This window comes from Anomaloglossus baeobatrachus, chromosome 7, assembly GCF_048569485.1.
Source record: "Anomaloglossus baeobatrachus isolate aAnoBae1 chromosome 7, aAnoBae1.hap1, whole genome shotgun sequence".
In the NCBI taxonomy this organism is placed as follows: Eukaryota; Metazoa; Chordata; class Amphibia; order Anura; family Aromobatidae; genus Anomaloglossus; species Anomaloglossus baeobatrachus.
This window is the reverse complement of record NC_134359.1, coordinates 217,905,428-217,929,020: the sequence shown is the minus strand read 5'-3', so window position 1 is coordinate 217,929,020 and position 23,593 is coordinate 217,905,428. Positions and strand designations below refer to the sequence as shown.

General features: G+C 41.3%; 1 protein-coding gene across 2 annotated transcripts in view; it reads right to left on the bottom strand.

Annotated features, from left to right (window-relative positions):
* Positions 1-3,133: 3,133 nt before the first annotated feature.
* Positions 3,134-23,593, bottom strand: part of LOC142245289 (4-aminobutyrate aminotransferase, mitochondrial-like) — a 192,724-nt gene continuing 172,264 nt past the window's right edge. For both annotated transcript variants that reach the window (XM_075317899.1, XM_075317900.1), the window contains exons 14-16: positions 19,337-19,483; positions 9,488-9,599; positions 3,134-7,504 (exon numbers count right to left, since the gene is read on the bottom strand). In XM_075317899.1, coding sequence (XP_075174014.1) covers positions 7,383-7,504; positions 9,488-9,599; positions 19,337-19,483 — 381 coding nt within the window. In that variant the 3' untranslated portion in view covers positions 3,134-7,382. The remainder of the gene's footprint in view (positions 7,505-9,487; positions 9,600-19,336; positions 19,484-23,593) is intronic.

Below are 23,593 nucleotides of genomic sequence, written 5' to 3'. Positions count from 1 at the left end.
GGCACTCCCATTGGGCTGCCCAAAAAAAAAAAAAAAAACAGATCACGACAAATCCATCGTAAAATGGACGCACAACGGATGTAACGGGCGCGATGGATCAGTTATTTCACAGAATTAGCTGTCAACGGACGCAACGGATGACTGTTCCATCGCAACGATGGACCTGGCGGATTTGAAATGAAGGAAATGTGAAAGTAGCCTCAGGAGTTAAAGTTTAAGAGGGGAATTATTTATGCAGGGACAAGAGGCATCCTGTTTCTAAATAGAGCAGAGGAAAGAAGAATTTACTGGTAGAAACTCAAAATGAGTAAGTACACAGTGCTATTTAATATAATTGCAATATTTTTAGAGGATAAAACATTTGATGGGGAGTGCTTCTTTAAGCTAACAGCAATTAATATGGCTATTTCAAATATACACCTCTACCTAATATAAAGTGCAGTCCGTACACACAGCCAGAATACGCATCTGTAATACTGCAGATATAGTCTAAGGACAACTTTTTTTTCAGACAAGTTCTTGTGCATTTTGAGTTTACAAGAAACTAAAAATATTATTGAAAATATCACACTGGTATTTTACCACTCCAGCATTGCTGCCCCATATTGGCACCATATTTGGGGACAGCATTTCAATGGTTTGGGGGTAACGGTTGTACTAGATTCTGACACAGCAGCAGTATATTATAAATCTGCTTCCTGTCTCTGTACACCATCCAGTGGTCCTTTCCTTGCAGAACTCTGCTTTCACCGAAATATCAAATCACATCTCCGGGGCTTAACTGAAATAAGTAAAGTTGTCAAATGCAATCAATTTTCAAAAGTCTGGATATCGCCCTATGACCAGCGTAGCAGAGGTTTCTTTAGCTCATCATAGCATATGCATACATTTGTAGCTTTAAGAGGTTGCACATGCTCAGTAGATACCAGCTATTCTAATGAGCATCCTTTACTTACTGTGCAGGACGATGGTGCATATGTGATTGTACCTTCCTCACAGTACAATATGGTTGTGTGTGTTGTGTACCTACTGCTGTAGAAGGAGGAACAGTTTTCCTCTTCTCAAGATTTGGAGCCAGAAGAGGACATATAGGGGAAATATATCAGAATCACATACAGAATTGGAGGATAGTAAACCTTTACACAGGGTGATGGGGACAGATAAGAATGACATGAATTGATGTAATAACACAAACCATGCACAGCACCATGTCGTCTCCTGTCAGCCCTGCCCCAAGGACCATTAGCAGATCACACAGTGGTTATTTGAGTAGCTCATGAGATCTGAATGGGGACAGCATGAAGTCTGTAAACTACTTTTCCCACAAACCATTGCTACTCCAGAGGTCACATGAGCAATATTGAGGGACCGGCCAGTTCAAACTAAGCAAAGACTCTCAATATGGAGGAGCTGGAACCAGAAATTAGCCCATGGGGATGTGAAAGCTTGGCTGGGTTACTCATAGAATACTCAGACTGCAGGGCGTTTGAAAAACAATAACTTCTTGGATAACCCTTTAGTGTCGTAAGAGGAGCTCTTTGAATATGAAAGAAATGAAGTAGGAAAGCAAAAGATCTGCAGTCACTGCACCCAAGGCCGAGTGGGCCCAAATATACTTTTTTTTTTTCCTTTTTCAAGCTTTAGACAATTCTTGATCTTTATTTTTTTCTAATTGAAAAAAAACCCCATTGTGTTGCTGTCAGGAGGATTCAGGATCATTGGGTTAATTTGTGGATTGGGAAGATTTTTTAGTTTATGGGATGCTCTTAGAACAGCATGTATTCTATATAGAAAAGAGAAGCAGGGCATACTGAAGTCCAGATGTATGTAGCCCTAACCATTGACCTCGTGTCATTGAAAGAGAAGGCGAATAACCTTAGAAGCTGATGGGTCTGCCATAATGGTGTACATTCTACCAATGCAACCTGTTGGGTAAGCGTCTATGAATATCCTATGGACAAAGTGAGTATAGCATGTGTGAACAGAACAATGTTTTGTTTTTTTTCCCCCCTCAGTCATTGCACACGGTGGCAGAATGTTGTGTGGATGGTAATATCAAAAGTCACTCACATTCTAAGCATGTTGCGTTCTGGTCAATGGCTGGCGGAAGAGTAAACCCTGGAGCCATGCTCCCCTGTCCTCACCTTTTGCTGAGAGTTCAGATATTGCCCATACTAAGCGCCGATACTCCACAATGTGCGGCTTTCACTACAGTGAAATGAATGCCACTCTAGTTACCCCATTCTTCACTGTGCCCAAACAGCCTCTGTGGATCACCAGTCATCTGTTGTACTGATGGACTTAAAGGGGATCTCTCAGCACAAAATGACTATTTAACCAAAGTATCTGCATGTTTTCCTTCTACGTACCGCTATATGATGGTGGGGGTGGGGGGGAGTCACGATAGAGGGATACCAAGCAGGTGGGAAGGTGAATTTAAATGTCTGGTTGTACCATGATGCACGAGCGCCTGTACTTTGAGCAGTCACTGTGTTGACAGAGTCCCACCTGCTTTTTGTAGGTTAAGAAGCCAGAGTTATCAATCAAGGAAGAGGGAGGGAAAAACTGATTAGCCCCTCTATGATACACGAGCACCTATACTGGGCTTGAACAGTCATTTTGTGCTGACAGTGTCTTTAAATCTGAGGACACAGGTATTCAGTAAGGCGGACCTGCTTACTGTGCAATGTGTCTTCCTCTAAATAAGGACTTTCTCTCTTCTGCTTTGCTGTCTTGTCTTCTGCGAATGTATGCTTCTAACCAAATCCAGAATCATGTCAATTAAAAATGGCAAACTAACTTGATCAGTATACTATCCTACGCGTTTCAGCTTAAAGAACAGGTCATTAGACCAGATCCCTCCTCCTCTATCAAAATGTGAGATTCCGAGCCCAAGAAGGAAGGAGGCTGGCTTAGCTAATAAAGCTGGGTGTTATAACCTAGAAAGGGAAGCGGCTCCGGTCTCATGTCGGAGAACCACAGATTAAAGTTTATGGGGACTGAAATCAGGCAATTGTTGCAGTTTTGATCATCAAGGTACAGTATATTGGTAAGTTGTCATATAATTGCCTAATGCTGTCGTTTTATTTCATCAATTTCTTTCTAGTTTGAAATAAACGGACAACCAGGATAATAAACTTACAAATACATTTTATTTCTTACCGATTAACACACAAAGCAGTTAAATCCACATATTTCTGGACATGAACACGGAAGTGCAGTTAGTCTTAACATGTTTGGCACTATTAGTACACTGTAAACGGCTCACTTGCTTTTATAAGCACCTAATAAAATCAGTCTTGTGTCAACAGGGTTAAAATTTCCTTGATATTTTGCGTACAGAAAAACACGGGCTCCTAAGTGTAAAAATGTTATATACATTAGTTATCTCCAAAAAACAAAAAGCACAGTAATTACTTGTATATAAATCCGCATTCATTACAAGCCTTGAACATGCTACATACACGTTAATCATGGGGAATAGAATACTGGCAATTACTGGTATCCTTACACTAGTAGTATATAAAAAAGGTGGATTGTTTTAGGAAAAGGTAGTTTAGGAGTAGTGTAGATCTGCCATCAACTGAATGAAAAGTACAGGAACCGTGGGCCGTCACAATAAGACAGTACATGCACTAGAATCAATGTCAAATGCAGAAATCTCATCCCTTCCCATTTATTTCTATGGGCCTGTTAGGATTGGATGTGCTGTATACAATGTCTTGAAACTTATGGCTTACATTGCAGGTTTTCTAAAGACAAACAAAATACTTGTATTTGTGCCTTTTCTTTAAATGGCGATTTTAAGACCATATAGACATCCATGATCTTAGACGTCTGATTATGCCGCCGGTGTATTGAACGTACGACATTACATAACATGGGACGCGATGATGCCTGAAAGGGGGGGGGGGGGTCCTCCGGTGAAAATGAGCTATCTATCCATCGAATGGGTGATAACTTATTGATTGGTCAACCCCTAGGACCCGCACTGATCGGCATACCAAGGAGCTTTCATCCAAGTCACAATAGACCGGCACTGCTCATGCTTAATCGCAGCTTGGGCTGCGGGAATAAGACCCAAAAGGTATTAAAAGGAGCTGTGGTAAAGCATGAGCACTGCTGCTCTATTCTGACTGATACAAGTCCCCCATTCTGACAACTGATCAATAAGTTATCACCAATTCCATTGAGAGGCGATAATTTGTTTTCACTGAAGAACATTTTTAAAGGGACTTTCTTGGTTTATGTTAATACCAACGAGGAGAGAAAATTAGGGTTTTGCATTTTATAACATGTTTGTCAGTAATTGGATCCCTGACTAGAGATGAGCGAACCTAAGGTTAGGTGTCCATACCAAACAAACACAGACTACAAAAAACTCACACAGTTCGGGTGCTTTACGTATGCAAACCGTACCTGAGCACAGAGATGTTTGCATGAGTGCTCACCCCAGTGCGGTCTGCTTGCAGTGTTTGATTGGCTTGCACTGGGGGTAACCAAAACGTGATTGGACGTAGTGTGCACCAAAAAAAAAAAAAAGTAAAAATCATGTCCACCTGCCCCCGGAAGTGTTCAGTTTATGGCTGGCTGCATATAGATGGAAACCCGAACTGCCCAATTTGTGACTTCCATTGGGGTTCAGGTCAAGTCCGGGTCCCAAATAGAACCTTATCTAAAGTCCAGCTGAACCCGCCGAACCAAACTTCCATGGGGCCGCTCATCTCGATCCCTGACATTAGATTTGGCAAGTCCATGCTTAGAAATTTTTTTTATAGTCCGGTTGTCCTGGAGGATGCATGCTCACATAGTGATGGGTTCAGACCACTACTTGTCACACAAATGGTCTCTAATTATATGATTGTGGTGGAGGATCAGTAGGAATGGTCAGGAAAAAGGGGCCACAAATGTTCAGAGCTAAGGGGTTGCTGCATAAACTGACATGGGATGGAGTTCATGTCCATAACACCAGTTAATTTACACTACTCACTTTCTCCAAAGTATGGAAATGAGATTTCGTCAAATCTCAGCCAGAATACTGGGTCATGGAAGGCATAGCAGATTTTCCATTAGAAAATCTAAAAGTATATACAGTGCTTAGCATAAATAAGTACAGCCTAACAGATTGGTCAGACTACCTTTAAGAATCAAAACTTTCTATGGCATGCCAAATGGTTCCACAAATGTGGCCATTGATTGCAAACTAGATTTATTTTGCACACCCAAGAAATGCATTTTCCTAACAAATTAATTCAAGCCATATTGCAAAAATGAAAGTCTTAAAAGCAAAGCTAAAGTTTAGACGACAAAATTCTATTTAACAAAAATTCAAGCACAGGTAAGGCTAATTATTCATAAAAAGGTGTCTAGGAGATAGTTGACAATAAAAGCATATTACTTAAAGAAAACCCCTCCCATTTTAACTGTCCACAATGGCACCACATGGAAGAGAAATGTAACAAAACCTAGAGAAAATATAATTTATTTACACACAAGGTTAAGGCTGCAAGAAGATCAGCATAGCTTTCATAATGAAAGTTATATTAAAGGGAATCTGTCGATCTTTCGAGCTTTTTAAGTTAATATGGGCATACAGGTGAAATTAGTCATAACTGTATACCTTCTGCTGGATGATGGCTTGTTCAAAGCTATAAAAGCTGAATTTTAATCTTTCAGGCCTGCCTGGAAGATAAGACTACCTCCAGATTCATTGTACAAGATCTTTCCTTCTCTTCTCTTCAGTGTTTGTGACGTCAGGTGTGTGGCTAGAAATCCAATGCCTGTGCATCCTGCCTGATGTCTCTGCCTTACCCTGTTCCTCGCTTCTGTGGTTTCTAATGCGACAATTAAAACTCTGGCACCTGCACACATCAAAATTGATGACAGTAGCCACAGAAGGGCACGACAGTGCCTAGGAAGGGCGGCAGGCAGAATGTGCAGGCGTGGGATTTCCAGCTGTGCACTTGTAATCATAACACTGAAGAGAAGGGGGAGGAGAAATCTTGTATAATGAAGACTGCAGGCAGTCTTATCTTCTTGGCAGCTTATCCCCATAGCCTGGAAGTTCAAAGATCTATCAAAGATTATTTTACTGAACAAACCATCATCCAGGAGGCATGCAGGTATGAGAAACTTCAACTGTATACAACTTATATGCCCATATGAATAACTCACAAGGGTAACAGATTTAACTTTACTGTCATATTATGGGTTAAACATTTTCGCTAAAATTTTGGACATTCTTCTTGCATGGAGAGAGAGATTCAAATCTTACTTTTCAAAAGGGGTGTACTCATTTATGCTGAGCACTGTATGCACCTAGGGAACATGTGCTTAAAATCTAGAGCACAGAAAAACTAATGTGATAGCCCAACAGCCACCTCTGTGACATAGAAGATACGTATAGTTCTGTTTTAAAGGGCTCCTGTTAGGTCCCCTGACTTTACCCAATTGCTACTATAGCAGATTGGATGCACATTTGTGTTATTCAACATTTGATCTGCAGCGTCGTATATGCCAATGAAGCGGGACTAGTCTCATGGGGCGTCTTTTAATCATGCCATAGCATTTGGAGACAGACATGGCCTCTGCCAGGTTCCCTTTAACAGCAGATGACACGAGGATAAATGGTTTGTTTTAGATCATATGAAATGAGAACATTTCCAATTGTCCCACAATCTCCTGCCCATTGACCGAATTCTACAATGCTACTTAAATGGATCTGTATACATGGCTCAGTGTGATCTTTGTACAAAAAAAAGTGCTCCTTAAGAAGTAGTATATGGTATCACCTCTAGAAATATTTCTGATATTATACCTAAAACCTACGAAATATCTATGTACAATATCACATGCAGAAAGAGCCGTTATATCCATAGCGGACCTCGATTATCTTAAACATCAGGCTGTATGGCGGTATTCATTTAGTAGACAGCTATATTATCTTCAAACTATTAACAGTGTAGGGAATTTATCTCACAAAATGCTCACATTGTGGCGACATTACATGGGATAAGAAAGGCCCAAAAATTCCTTATTATTAATACAAGACGACACAAACACAGATCGGACATTTAAAGTATTAGTATTCATTTCACAGTCTGAGTGTTCCATAATTAACAATATTAAGATTTCATAACATCCCTGAACACAGCAAAGTGTACACAAAAAAAAAAAAGTAAAATTTTTCTATGAAAATATATATTGTGGCACGTTAAAACTGCTTTTTATGGAGACACGGTTTTGGCTTGACAGCAAAAGTAATCTCCATCCATTGTAGTGAGACCTGAACTGTGCGTATATGGTAGTAGAGATTAATAGACAGAACTTATTTTGTGACCTCTTCCTTCTTTTGGACTAAGGCAAGAAAGCTGAATATAAATCTACTTCAAATCTGCCAAGATGTCATTGAAGATGTTTAAGAACAAGTGTGCGTGGTGCTCCTTGAAAACCAGGGTTGGTCTGAACCGAATGGACCGATCTCCACAACCTCCGAGCACAACGCCTAAAAAGATATAAATACAATCAGCATGTTCTGTATCGGATGTACATAACGTATACACATATGCACACTTTACTATGGGCTGAAAGGCACTCCACGCTCCTTCCATCACAGACTTTAAAGGGACCTTGTTGAGGTTTTCCTCATATAAAGTATGGACACCACCATTAAAGGAAATTCTTTAAAAAAAAAAAAAAAATTCTGGGGCAGCTACAGGCTGCTATTTTTAGGTGGAGGGGTAGGTCAATAACCATTGGCCTCCCCAGCCTGAGAATACCAGCTCCCAGCTTTGTCATGGCTGAGTATCAATACTGTGGGGAACCACACACCGCTTTTTTTTTTAATGATTTACATTTTTTTTTTAAAAAAGCTGAATGCCGGTCCTCTTATTTTGATACACAGCCAAGATAATCACACAGCTGGGGCTGCAGCCTGTAGCTGTATGCTTTATCTGTGCTGGGTATCATAATATGGAGGGACCTTGTGTTACTTTTTGTATTTATTTTTATACTACTATAGGGACACAGACTGTGTGCGATTGGTTGCAGTCAGACACTCGGTCACACAGGGTGGTGGTGTGGTTTGACTGCAGTCAATCACAGACACAAGGACCTGGTTTGCGGGGGAAGCACTTCATATGAATGAAGGATAATGAGCGACCCCGGAAGTAGCTTTACATCCGTTCGGGAGACTGGTAAGTATAACGCACCTGCTCTAATCCCCCTAGCCCTTTCCACCACCAATATAAAAAGCCTGATTCAGGTCAGCATAGACTTAAATGGGGACTGGCGTCTGGCCGCATATCTGGGATTAATTCTGGGCCCAAACTGGGGTTTTTGATTTTTTTTCTTTGTTTGGTTGGATCCATCAATTCCGGGTATCTGTGCGTTTTCATTATGCACAGGGAAGCTAGCAGTAAGACCAACCCTTCTAATCCATCTATATGGGCATGTAGGTCATAGGAAGCTGAAATCAATGATGCCTTGATATCGGAGATCTGATGTCTTATTCCTGGAAAATCCACATTTTTTTTATATGTAAATGAGCTGTTCCAGGCTATGGGCCAGACACTGATCTACATAAGAATCTGCCTCCAAAGATTATTTTAAATTAAAAGGATCATTACCAGTGTGATGTGTAATGGATACCAACATTTTCAGTGTGATATGTGACAACCGCTCTATGCCCTCCTGATCTCACTGCAGAGCTGTGTGTGATTACAACTAACACATCTGCAGGCTCCTCTCAGCTTCAGCCTCCATCTCACAGGCAGCCAGTATTGCGATATTAGTGCAATACAGCAGAGCTGTGAGAGCTGCAGCAAATGTATTTGTAATAAGACAAAGTTCAGTTCTACTGTTCTGTGTTAGTTACATGTTTCCACTGGTAACTTCCCATTTTAGTAAAAATAATCTCCGAAGACTTATTCTCAGGGAGACCTCTGTCCCGCCTATAGCCTGCAACAGATAATTGACATACAAGTAAAACATGCATTTCTGTAGAATACACATCAGATTGCAGATCTCAAGGCATCACTTTATTGAGCTTCCTATGACCTACTTGCCCATATAGAAGGATTAGGAGTGTTGATCTCACTGACAGATTCCCTTTAAACCTCTGGTCTTTCTGGGATTTTTGGTCCACTAGGCGGTCCTATCAGCTATTAACAGATTTCTTTTTATAAGAGTGTATACAGAAGGAGCTGTCAATCACAGATGGGACCGCCCACCGGACCGAAAATCCCAGAAAGAGCAGAGGTTCACATGATTAAATCACAGCTTATTCTGAAGGTTTTCTCACAAAACTATATAATAGAGCAGGGAATGCTGAATAAATTAATATAAAGTGCCTGCAGATTGGACTGCATTTTCATGGAAACAGGTCCCTTTAAAAAAGCTGGATTATGTTAGATTAAAAATAAAAAATATACATTTTTTTTGCTTCTAACATAATCCAGCTTTTTTAATCTAACATAGGCTGTGTTACCTTTGTTTCTTGCATTGGCTATTAACTTTGATCGAGTGGCATCATTTGGAGCATCAAACGAGCAGAACGTCCCTCTGCCTCTGGCTCGGCTCACGAGATGCGGATAGCGGGACTGTAAATATATAGACATTTCACATTAATTTGCACGAATTGTTGATAGGGTTAACACCAAAAATATACAGATTACAGTTCTATGCATCAAATTAATTTCATTGTTGATAAAGTGGGAAACTGAAAAAAGCCACCTAAAATCTGTAGAATGAAAAAATCATGAAAGTAATATTTGAGTAACTTTAAAGAAGTAACCACCCCATGTACATACATAGCGCAGGTGACAGAACAGAGGTGGCCTACAAACAGATCACCACATCCTCCTGCTGCAAAAACGTTTTGTGAACAGTTCTGTTTATAGCTGGGGTTTACAATTGTGCTGCTGAAGAACATCTTTTGCAATTTTGCAGGATAGAGCTCAAGTTTAACCCCTTAACCCCCGGACGATTTTTCGGTTTTTGCTCCCCTTCTTCCAAAAGCCGTAACTTTTTTATTTTTCCGTCAATCTTGCCATATGAGGGCTTGTTTTTTGCAAAACAAGTTGTACTTTTAAATGAAACCATAAGTTTTACCATGTAGTGTACTGGAAAACTGCAAAAAAATTCCAAGCGCGAAAAAATTGCAAAATAAAGTGCGCCTGCACGATTGTTTTTGGGGTATTTTATTTACCGTGTTCACTATATTGTGAAAATGATGTGTCACTGTGATGCCTCAAGTCATTTATAAGTTTACTTTTATCTAAGGAGTTAAAAAAAAATTCAGAAGTTTGTCCAAAAAAAAGTGGCGCACTTTTGCGCCATTTTCCGTGACGCATAGCATGCTCATTTTTTGGGATTTATGGATCAGTGACTGCTTATTTTTTGCGTCTTGAGCTGACAATTTTAATGGTAAAAAGCAAAAAAGTTTTCAGCCTACCGTTGTATGCCTTGAATGTCAAAAGTTTTTTGATGCATGGAGGATTACCAGGATTGGAGGCCTAGGGGAACGAACGTCAAAACATGTACAAAAAGTATCCAGCACCATAACAGGAATTCAACCAGGAAGATAGTTTTATTTAAATCATAATGTTAAAAATACATGCAAAAATTAAAAAAGATGACCAAAACCTGACAAGTTTCGGACCCTGAAACATGGTCCTTACTCATAGGTACGAGTAAGGACCATGTTTCAGGGTCCAAAACATGTCAGGTTTTGGTCATGTTTTTTAATTTTTCTATGTATTTTTAACATGATCTAAATAAAACGAAAACTTTTTTATCTATCTTCCTCTGATTGGATTCCTGTTATGGTGCTGGTTGGTTTTTCTACATGTTTTGAAGTTTTTAATGGAACCATTTTTGCACAGATGATACGTTTTGATCGCCCATTATTGCATTTTGCGCAAAATTTGCAACAACCAAAAAATGTAATTTTGGTGTTTGGAATATTTTTGCCGCTATGTCGTTTACCGATCAGGTTAATTGATTTTATATATTGTTCATTTCTGAATTCAGCGATACCAAATATGTGTATAAATATTTTTCTTTATTGTTTAATTTTCAATGGTGCGAATCAGGGGGTGATTTGAACGTTTACTTTTTTTATTTTTTTAAAACTTTTTTTATTTTACTAGTCCCCCTAGGGGACTATAATCAGCAGTGTGATCGTTTGTTCATTTCTGGTCATCAAAGCTGCCCAGCTCTGATCATCAAAAATGCAGCGTTTCTGTTAGAGCCGGTGCTCTGTCAGGTCGGGTAGGAAATATGTCATGATAGTGACAGGAGTCATCATATGACCCGTTGCTACCATCAACTCTCCGTGATCGTGTCACAGGGCCTCCTATGGCGGTGGGTAAAGGTGATTTAAGGCAATTTAAAATCGCGCTGTCACATTTTGACAGCGCAATCTAAGGATTGCGGATCCACCCATGCCTGCTGTTCAAATCAGCAGATATGTGCAGGGATCGCCGCCGGCTCACCGCAGCAGCTAGCGGTGATTACCCTGACATGATTTAGGATGTACTGGTATGTCCTTGGTCATGAAGGGGTTGAAGACCTCCACAATTGCTCATACCTACGGACAAAAGCTCACCGCTAACCACTGAAGGCAGACCAAAGCTACATGCAGATATGCTTGCACTTACATGCCTTGGCATGCGAGCAATCAAGTTATTAATAGCTGTTGGAGGAATGTTCTGCCATGTTGAACGCACTTGGGCACACAAATCATCAAGATGTGCTACTGGCAGTTCTCATTGCAATTGCCAGCAAATGATAACCCAGACATGCTAGAAGGGAGAGAAGTCAGGAGACGTTACAGTCCATGGATGTAGGTTGGAATTGTATTGAAAAATAGTTTAAAGGAATGGCCATACCACTTGTTCTACAAACAAATCAAAGTAACAGAGCTGATAGAGTACCCAAAATAAAAACTAGACAAATCTCACTTTGCCACCCCACCAAGAATTAGGACCACTGTGATGATCCCTTGTGAAGGCCTCTTCATGGTGTTGCCCATGTGGTCTCTAGACCGTTCTTTGGCTATCATTGCATTCAAAACAAAAATGGTAACCATTGTTAAAAAGCATAGACCTCTATTGCCATTTTGCTCTGCACCATTATGGCTTTTAAGAGCCATGGCGTGAGGTCAAGGGAGTTTCTGTAGCTAGATGTGTGGTCTGTAGCCCAATGTGTTATAAATGTCTTCTTATGATGTGAGGTGGTAATATATGGGAGTCAGACCCCTTTAAAGTTTATTCCAGGTACTAATAGCGCAGTGTTATATTAGGTTGGGCATGAAACCAGAGTATGGTATGTCTTCAAAGTGTTCCAGGAACTAGTTTACAACACCAGGCTGCATGTGGCTCATGGCGCAGCCTACATGGCCTAAATGTGCCACCATGGCCTGCAGCATGACCAGACTTGCCTCCCTTCAAGAACGTCTGGGACATCATTGATCAGCAATTTCAAACTGAGCTGTCAGCAGTGGATCTTCAGAATTTGGTTCCCCAAGTGCATTCAGCATAGCAGACCACTATTAATAACCTCATTGATAGCAGCCAAGGCATGTGCCAAATATAGGTAAATGTGGAAAAAATGATGCCAAGTACAAGTGTTTTAAAAAATAAGTATTAATAGTTTATTTTTATCAATTGGCAAAATGAAAATTGAATGAACAAGAGAGAAATATAAATCAAATCAATATTTAGTGTGACCACCCTTTGTTTTTTAAACAACAACACAGCATCACTTCCTCAAGGGACACTTACTTGTGTAAGAGATTTAGTAGGATTATAGTCTGAAGTATGAGGAACGCATTATTATTATCATCAATATCTTATGTTATACTGCATCAGTAAGCTTTCATCCAGAAAAGATTTCAAAGCATACGGCGGTTCAAGTTCTTCTGAAGAAGCATTCAGAAACGTGCAATGTTGAGGACTATGGATGTGGTAGTCAGCCAAGGAAACAGGATACACCAGATGAAAGACACATCATGCATTAATACAGTGGAACCTCGCTTAACGAGTAACCCACTTAACGAGAATTTTGCTTAACAAGCAAAGCTTTCTGTAAATTTGTAACTCGTTTTACGAGAAAGCTTTGCTGTACGAGCAAAATACTCACCGCACACACTTCCGGTTCTATACATCCACCGCGCTCTGACCCGCTCTTGCAGTCCACACAAACACACACAAGCACGCACAAACACACATACAGTATTATGCTCACCTTACCTTCCGTTCCATCGCCGGCACATCGCGACGAGGAAGTCATCCTCGCGGTGAACTAAAAGACCCAGAAGGCCGGCGATGGAACGGAAGGTAAGGTGAGCATAATGTGTGTACCTTCTGTTCCATCGCCGGCCTCCTGGGTCCCGTAGTTCACCGCTCCAGGATGTGTATCAGCAAACATAGCGACGAGGCAGGAACTTCCTCTGTCAGACGCTACTCTGAGGCAGCGCGCTGGCCAATCAGAGGCAAGCGGCTCCTGCCTTTGACGTTAGCGCTCTGGCAGCGGAAGTTCCTCCCTCGTCGTGATGGTAACCCGATACACAGCCCGTACTAGCAAACAGCAAGTCCCAGGACACTGGTGATGGAAGGTAAGGTGAGCATAATATGTGCGTGTGCATGCGTGTTTGTACGTGTGTGGAATGGCACAATAGGGGACCAGGATGGGACATTTAACAAGTTGTGGAACGAATTGTCTGCATTGCAATGATTTCCTATGAGAAATCTTGCTTTGCTGAACGAGCAACTTGGTTAACAAGCACACTCCCAAAACGGATTGTTCTCGTTAACCAAGGTTCCACTGTACTCTTCAAAAAGGAAGATGTCCATCAGTGCCATCAGCACAAGTTGGTCCCAGATACAACCCTCTAATGTTTGAAGATATCTGGCCAAAAGTGATCCGCATGGAAGAATTGAGGCCAAAAAAAGTACCTTCCATATGAAAAAAGGTCAAGTGACTCAAATATGAACAAAAACAGAGGAACTGGGGTGCAGAAAAAAGGCAGCCGGTGCTCTACACTGGATAAGTCAAAATGTGAAAAAATTAGCTTTAACAAATGGGAATTTGAAGGGCTGGAGTTCGGTGCAATAATGAATGTCTGTGGGTATCAGTGAAGTGTAAGGGAGGTTACTTGCAAGTTTGCAGCTTCAGTGCAGCAGAATTTGGTTAAGATTAATGGGGTCCTCAGTTGGAAAAAAAAAAAGTAAGATACTTCTCCATCATGCACTACTATCAGGGAGGCAACTTATTGGCTTGAAATTTACTTTGTAAAAGGTCAGCACCCACAAACATACAGACAATGTACTATTCAAAGTAAAGAAGAACAAGGAGTCCTGGAAGTCATGATCTGACCCCACAGACCCCTGATCTCAACATCATATAGTCTCTATGGGATTACATGAAGAGACAGGAGGATTTGCAAAAGTCTACATTCACGGCAGGGAGGTTGTTCCAAACATCTGGAGAGCCAACGCTAGATCTTCTGAGTTCCTTCAAAAACTGTGGGCAAGTGTGCCTTGAAGAACTGATGCTTTGATATTGCATTGGATAAAGGGTGGTCACACCAAATATGGATTTAGAGTTCTCTTTTGTTCATTTTGAATTTTAATTGAGAAAAAATATGCTAATATACTTATTTTTACCACTTTCTTACTTTCCACATCTGCCTAAAACGTTTGCACAGTATAGTACATTATATATACGTATAATTTCTCTTCCCAGGTTGAAAAGGACAATCTGTGAACATGCTAAGCTATAACGTCTATTCTCCGGTACTATGGCACCTTGAAATCCATCCTTCATGGCAGACAGGACAGCAGTAGATGTGCTTGTATCTAGCACATAAAGGGAAGCCAACCATCGGATTATAAGTCGTATAATGCAGGGCCAGAATACACAAATCAATAAGCCATTATCTGACTGCACCGTGTTTTTGTTACAGCTCAATGGACTATGAAGGGTTCTGAATGGAAGTAAACAGGCACTGCGGAAGAGGCTGCAGGCTGCGCAAGGCACAATCACTTACTGCAGCAATAAATCTAAAGAAAAAAAACCAGGGTCTTAAAATAAAAAAAAAAAAGAGAAAATTCTATGGCACGAGCTGCAGATTGTGGATTTTATCCAAGTTTCAACAGAGGAGGAACATTAGGTATCGTGTGTAATAATTCTCACCATTAATATCGCTAATAGTATCATTCTTCATCATTACACCCATCTTATTAGTGCGAATACAGCGCAACTGCAACTATTCCAAGAATACAGCAGAGAAACCAATAGGCACTGTGTGCCATTCCAGGCGCTATTTGCCGTGCTGAGGTGGTGACGTGTTACTCTGCCACATGACCGCCCTGCCTGGCCTCAGCAGACAAGCCTTTATCTGTGCAACTGAGCAGGGCTGTGGAGTTGGAGTCTGTGTTCATTTTGGTGGAGTCGGAGTCTGTATAAAATGGACCGACTCCTAAAATATATAATAAATTGTGTACAGTAGTTCAATGCAGAATGTGCTGAATATTTTTTCATAGGAATTTGGGAAAGTTATGGAATGTCCTATAAATGGTTGTTCTATTCCTGATCTAAGGCTACATTCACACACAGCGGTTTTTTTGAGGATACGTTTTTCAGCTGCAAAAGCAGATCAGCTTTTTAAAAAACCACATTACCTGAAAGGTTTTTGAGCTCATAAATAATGTTTTCAATAGCAAAAGCAGATTAGGAAAATAATGGACAATGCTTCAAACATGATAAGTACAATTAAACTGATGAATGAGAGTAATGAACAACAGCTAGAAGAAAATTTAGGATTCAGTATGTGTGAGATGGAGCCACAGTGTTGATCATGTAACTGAAGAACAACAACAAACAAGAACAAACAGATATTACAACAGAAAGAACAGCAAAATGATACTTTAGAATTTAGATGATCTTGTTGAAGCTGCTTCAAAACACTTTCATATTCATCACATGCGCTGTATTGTGCACACGCTGCAGCTGGCAATAAGAGAGAGTCTGCAAGAGGGACATGCTGGAAATCTGATTGGAAAAGTGAGGAAATTGGTTATTGCCTCCAGAACCCCTAAAATTGATTCCATCTTGAAGAGACGTGTTGGGAAAGGGGCAATGTCGATCAAGCCACACGATGGGGCAGCACTTATTTAATGATTGAGAGATTGCTTGAACTAAAACAGTTTCTTATAGATATGGCGAACCGTCAGGTAATTCTAAATGAAGGTCAATGGACACAGGTGGCTGAATTGAAGGAATTGCTTAATCACCCATTTACCGTGACTAAAAAATTACAAGCTGAGGATTTAACTCCTGGCATTTTCATAAGAGAGTGGAAGAACTTGCTATTTTGCCTGTCCCAAAGAGGAGGTTTATTCGCAGATGGTATTTCTGCTTCAATGAAACGGAGAGAGACACAGCTATTGGAAAATAAAATTCTTCTGGCAGCTGTTTATGTAGACCCAAGTCATCGTATACTGCTTGATGATCAACAGCTTACTAAAAGGAAAAGAAGCTCTCACTGAGGTAGCAGTTAGGATGAGCGGCTACAGGACTGCCAGGCGCAAGAGCACTTGGGTCCTGACAGTGCTACTGCTGCCATATCTTCATCCTCATCAGATGAGTTTAACTTTGAAAAGTATTTGGATGACCTGGAACAGGCAAAGCGTTGCCATAAGGAAAAAGATTTCACTCCATCTCCTATAGTAAGCAGATTGACCATATTTTACTTGCTCTCACAGAAATAGAAAAATTAAACTGTTCATCAAAACTGACTGTGCATGAGGCAATTCCATTATACCCGGAAATTGTTAGAGATGTTGCCCACGTGGTTACGGCTTTGCCTCCAACCCAAGTTACTGTAGAGAGGTTGTTCTCTAGCCTTAAAATTATTAGGTCAGATTTTAGGTCATCTGCGAAGGAATATCTGATGGAGGCAATTCTATTTCTTAGAACAAATTCATAGACTGCACAAATGTTTAGTATATTTTTGTTGAAAGCTGTTTTTTTACCACTTACATTAGTTATATATATATATATATATATAACTAATCTATAAAACTATGTAATTAATCTATATGACAGTGTAGTACATATTTAGAATTTATTACAGTTTTTTGTGTTCTAAAGTTGTATTCCAATAAATTTTATGTTCTATCTTGATTATTGTATCATAAACATGATTAAATGTTTGATGTTCACATTGTACTACAATAAATTTTTCACTTACATATAAGCAATATATGTGGGAGTCTGAGTCGGAGCAAGGAAAATTGAGGAGTCGGAGGTTTGGCTTACCGACTCCACAGCCCTGCAACTGAGTACACCTTGTCGCAGCGAGATGGCGTTTACGCTTTCTGATCAAATAGTGTTAACAAAGTACCTTATGTTATTTACATGTACTGCTATTATTTACACACTATAGGGTAAATTCTCATTAATGTGTTTTTCTGTTGCGTTTTGTCTGGCAAATTGCCAAGTGTGGAGTTGCCTTTACTATTGTGTTGGAGGTGGTCAGATTATCCCACTCCTATGATGGTTAAAGGGAACCTGTCAGCTCCTGTATGAACCCAGAATCACGAGCAGTTCTGGGTGCATATTGCTAATCCCTGCTTAACTGTCCCTGTATATACTAGTATAGATAAAGAGATCTTTAAAAAAAAAAAAAAGTATTTCTAAAGATAGTTTCTTATATGCTAATGAGGCCAGGGACTAGTCACAAGGGCGTTAGTTCTCTTGGCTAGTCAGCCCCCTTAGCATGTTAGTATGCCCATAGGGGCGTGTTAACATGCTAATGAATGCGCAGCTTCGCCGCACATCCCTGACTCTTCATGGCGGCCGGAGGAGGATGGATGGGCACTGCACATGATGAGGAGTCCACTGGACTTCCGATAATGCACACTAAATTGATGCCGGGTGTAAGCTTCCTGGCTTCAGTGAGGTACAGTGCGCATGACCAGAGGTCCATGGGACTCTGGATCATGCGCAGAGCGCATCCATCCTCTGCCGGCCAGCATCAAGATTGAGGTATGAGCGGCGGCGCTGCACATTTATTAGCATGTTTAGCACGCCCCTGTGAGCGTACTAACATGCTAATGGGGCCGACTAGCCAAGGGAACTCACGCCCTTTCGACTAGTCCTTGGCCTCAATAAAAATACTTTTTCTAAATATCCCTTTATCTATGCTAGTGTATATATGGACGGTTAGGCAGGGATTAGCAATATGCACTCAGAGCTGCTCATGGTTCTGGGTGCATATTGCACCTGACAGGTCCCATTTAAATGTAAGATGTCAGATGCATATTATATGCATAGTGTAGTAGGTACTTCCTGGTTCCTGAGGTAATAGGGAGCCAGAGGGTTGGCTAGAAAGATAGGCCTGAGAGAAGGTAGTTCTGCAGAGGGGTTCCTGGTGTGTGGACGGTGCTTGGTAACTTGGGTTCGTCCGGGAACCCAGAGGTATCCTCCGTGTATCCGGAGCCTACAGCTCACCTTGGGACGGGCCTAGTGAAGCTCTCTGAGGTAGTGTCTGGACACGGGTAGCCACGGAGACAAGAGCACAGTCAAGTAGAGGCTTGAGCTCGGCTGCTAGAAGGCTAGCCAAGGCGAGGGCAAGGCAGAAAAAGTACCCCAGGGAACAGCGCCAGCATGGAACAACTGTTCCATGTGGTTTTGTAAAGATACCCGCTGTGTGATGTGTTGCCTTCTCAAATCTGCGATGGTGACCGGCTGCGTGGAGGTGAACGCTCCCCTGAAGGCCGACAAGTGTCGCATCCCCAGTCTGAGGCGGATCACTAACACAGGCTCAGTCTGTTGAAGTAGAGCAGAGCCCTGTCGGCCCAGCATTTGCTCCCCTCTGCAGTTATTCTCTGGCTCATTTTTTTGTTTTTTCATTACAAACATTTCTAGCAACATTGTTTTCTCAAAGTGCTGGAAGCTTTGCTGCAGAGCTGTGCCCGATTATAACAAACACAGAACGGCAAAGATGAACCTTCTCTCAGCACATTAGCAGTTGTCCTCTCACACTACTGTTAGTCGCCGCACCCCCCACCATCTCCCCAAATGGCTGCCTGGGAGATGGAGGCTCAAACACTGTAAGAGGAAAGATGCAGTTACAAATAGGTTTGTACTTATAATGAGGCAAATTTACTTCTGCTGTACTCTGGTTAGTTCTGATCTCACTACAGAGCTATGTGAGATTATGAGAGCAAAGTGTCTGACACACCTTTTTCCTGAAACAACCCACTTAAAAGTAAGCAAAACCTTTAAAATTAAATAGATGTAAAAGAATTTTGCAGAGAATGCTCACCTGGAAATCTAGAAGTCCATCTAGAAGAGCTTTTCCTGCTTGGACAGCGTTGTTTAAGAGGTCTTCACGCTTAATGACGTTTAGAACTTCAGCTAATAACAGGGTTTTGGAGGGGTCCCCAAGCCAGGTGTTAAAAATTCGATATGGCTAATGGGGTACAAGAGACAAAATACTGGAAGTAATTAAACAGCAATCAATAAGTAACACAATATTCATATTCACTTGTTGGGCTTCTCTGACTAGGATACAACACTCATAAAACCATCAGCCCAGACTGCGATACTAATATAAATGCTATTCATTTCCACCAGACTTATAACTAACATGGTGAGAGCTTGCGGCTCTGGTCCCCAGACTTTCTCTATTGGCCTCTTACTTATTAATATTCAAAACTACGGATACAAGAGCAGAATAGGGTCTTACCAGGCAAAGAAAGTGAAGAGATCAAGGCGCATAAACTCAGTAATTAGGGTTGTGCCAGTCACAACTCCTAATTATGCTTCAGAAATGGCGGCCGCCGCAGCCCCGGGTGTATGGAAATCAATGCCAGAGTAGAGAAATCGGGTGTATGCCGCGCTGTCACCAGAAAGTTCAGACGTTGGTTAATTTAAAGTTCTTTTATTCAGGCCAACACGTTTCAGAGAGCTCAGTCTCCATCAGGACATTCAAGAATGCCATGATCATAAATAGCACAGATGAAAGGGGGATAGTACTATATTGTAATTTCATCCTAATAGGCTATATTGCAATCCCCATATGAACAGATATTATAGAATATACTCCCAATTCATTCTCAACATCCGTGAAAAACACGTATAGGAGACTCATTCATTTTTAAAAAATACCAAAATTTTATTATATTACAGAAAGGTAAAAATCATTTTCCATGAATTAAACACATGAGGTAAGGTGGATTCATCACACGCTCACCCACTAAAGAACCACCTAAATTAGACCCATCATATCCCTAGCAAGGAAATAGTATACATAGCCAGTGCAAAAAATGTATAGGGGAAACACCAAATGGTCAAAAAGTCAAGTCACCAAACAGCAGTTTGCAGACTTACCCATGGTAAGGGTCAATCAAAGGTGGTTCAGAGGTAGGTGGGCGAGTGTCCTTCAACCCGGACGCGCGTGTCGCCAAAGCTTCATCAGCGGGGTGCAGGCGAAGAATGCCATGATGAAGGAGACTGAGTTCTCTGAAATTCAGGTCAACGAGTTTCAGAGAACTCAGTCTCCATCATGACATTCTTATATGTCCTGATGGAGACTGAGCTCCCTGAACAGCATTGACCTGAATAAAAGAACTTTAAATTAATCATCATCTGGACTTTCTGGTGGCAGGGCGGCAGACACCCGATTTCACTACTCTGGCACTTATTAATATTCAGCGGAGTTCATGATTTGATGAGAACTTTCTGTTGAAGTGAGATTATAATATATTATATATATATATATATATATATATATATATATATATATATATATATATATATATATATATATATATATATATATATATATATATATATATATATATATCACGATCATATGTCACGCGGACATTTGCTATTATGCTGGCTGCATTCATTTATGCCTCGAATGCGACCATCATACAACCTTGGCGGGAAGGAGTAAGCTCTATTAAGTTGTCTATACCAAGGAATTATTTCACTTTCACCAGCTGCAGCCATAAGATAAGAAAATCATTGAGTCCTCACAAAGCGATCAATGCCTAGATCTCTCTTCAGGATGAATATTGCTTTCCCTTTTTGCAGAATGTTCGTTTAGGTTCATGTCACACTATTAATTTATTTTCCACATATACACTGGGAATTCTTAGAAAACGGCTGTAGACTCCGACTGTGTACATCACATGGTACGCCACAGTAATGTAAAAAACCTAATAAATTTATGCTCTTCAATAGAGACATCCCCATAGAAGCATTTATGGGCCTGTTTATCATACTGTATAATCTTTAGACAGGGTAAACTTAGTCTAGATCAGAGGTCTCAAACACGCGGCCCGCATGCGGCCCCTCAGGCTGCTTCGTGCGGCCCTCAGGCCCGTGCCCCTGTTGACTATCGCGGCCGATGCAGGGGCCGCCCGCAGCCACTGTCTGCACTTTATGTCAGTTGAATGTTTTGCCGGCGCTGCGCTCTCAGAGTCCAGCGCTCTGTGCACAACTATTCCTCCAATGGAAACTGCCTGACCTCAGCTGCGCATGCAGCGCCAGCAAAACAATCATCTGACATAAATTGCTGACAGTGGCTGCAGCCCCTGCCGCGATAGTCATCGGGGGCACGGGCCTGTAGACAGCAAGAAGCAGAGATGAGGCAGCCGAGGGAACGCGGGACAGGTGAGAACAATGGTGTTTGTTTTTTTTTGTGTGTGTATGTAAAGGACGGCACATTAACCCCTTAGCAACCTATGACGTACTGGGTACGTCATGGCTCCCATGGCACCCAGTACGTCATGGCAAAATCGCGGCCCTGGAGCCCCGGTGGCTGCGATCATTTTTCAAGATGCAAATACCTTAGATTCGGGGAGGAGGGGTGGTGTCTCCTCCCCGGTTCTACGGAGGCTGTGATTGGCTGACGAACGCTGCTCAGGCAATCATAGCCACTGTAATGTTTCAACCATTGAAAATGGTTGAAACATTGAAATCCAGCCATGATCAGTGCAACTACAGCCCTGATCATTGGCTGGAGCTGGGTGACCTCTGTTTCACCCACCTCCAGCTCTGATTGGAGAGACCGGCCTTGTGACTGATCTCTCCAATCACTGTGGATCTGGGGCCGGAGACCGCTCCCCTCAGCTTCACTCTGGCTTCTGTGGAAGCTGAGGTGAGCGATCGGTAAGTTATAGCACCACTGCCCCCTTTCAGCCGCCACCACATGACTATAGGATGGGGACAAGATGGGCACATTACTATAGGATGGGGACTAGGATGGGCACAGTACTACAGGATAGGGACATTACTACAAGGGGACAAGTATGGGAAACATTACTATAGGATAGTAATAAGGATGGGGACATAACTATAGAATGGGGACAAGGCTGGGGACATTACTATAGAATGGGGACAAGGCTGGGGACATTACTATAGAATGGGGACAAGGTGGGCACATTACTATAGGATAGGGACAAGGCTGAGGACATTACTATAGGATGGGGACAAGGTGGACACATTACTATAGGATGTGAACTAGGATGGGCACAGTACTACAGGATAGGGACATTACTACAAAGGGACAAGTATGGGAAACATTACGATAGGATAGGGATAAGGCTGGGGACATTACTATTACTGTAGGACAACTATAGGATGGGGACAGTACTACAGGATAGGGATATTGCTACAAGGGCAAAAGGATGGGGAACATTACTATAACATGGGGACAAGAATGGACACATTACTACAGGATGGGCAAATTACTATAGGTTGGGGAAATGGATGAACACATTACTACAGGATGAGCACATTATGATAAGATGGGGACAAGGCTGGGGACATTACTACAGGATGGGGACATTAGCGTAGGATGGGAACAAGGATGAGCACATTACTGTAGGATGGGAACAAGGATGAACACATTACTACAGGATGGACAACTATAGGATGGGGACAGTACTACAGGATAGGGCGATTGCTACAAGGGGACAAAGATGGGAACATTACTATAACATGGGGACAAGGATGGACACATTACTACAGGATGGGCAAATTACTATAGGTTGGGGAAATTACTATAGGATGGGGACAAGGATGAACACATTACTATAGGATGGGCACATTACGATAAGATGGGGACATTAGCGTAGGATGGGAACAAGGATGAGCACATTACTGTAGGATGGGCACAATACTACAATGGGACAAGGATTGGCACATTACAACAAGATGGGGAACATTACGAAAAGATGTTGGCCAAAATTTCTATATAGTGCTAATTGTAACACTATTAGTTACAAGAAAGGGATAATATGTGGAAAAAAAAAAACCAAACTCAAAATAAGGCATGGCTTTTTTTTTTTTTACCATCAAAATTTTATTTTTTTTTATATTTAAACAAAGAATGTGCACATTTTTTTTATAATAAATAAGTGAAAAATGTTCAAAAATCAGTGATCCAAAGGTGTGTAAAAAATATATAAATTATATATTAGTACCAATAAAAATGTCACTTTGTCCTGCAAAGAGTGCGGCCCCCCAAATTATTTTTTTCCTCTGTGCGGCCCATACACCCAGCCGA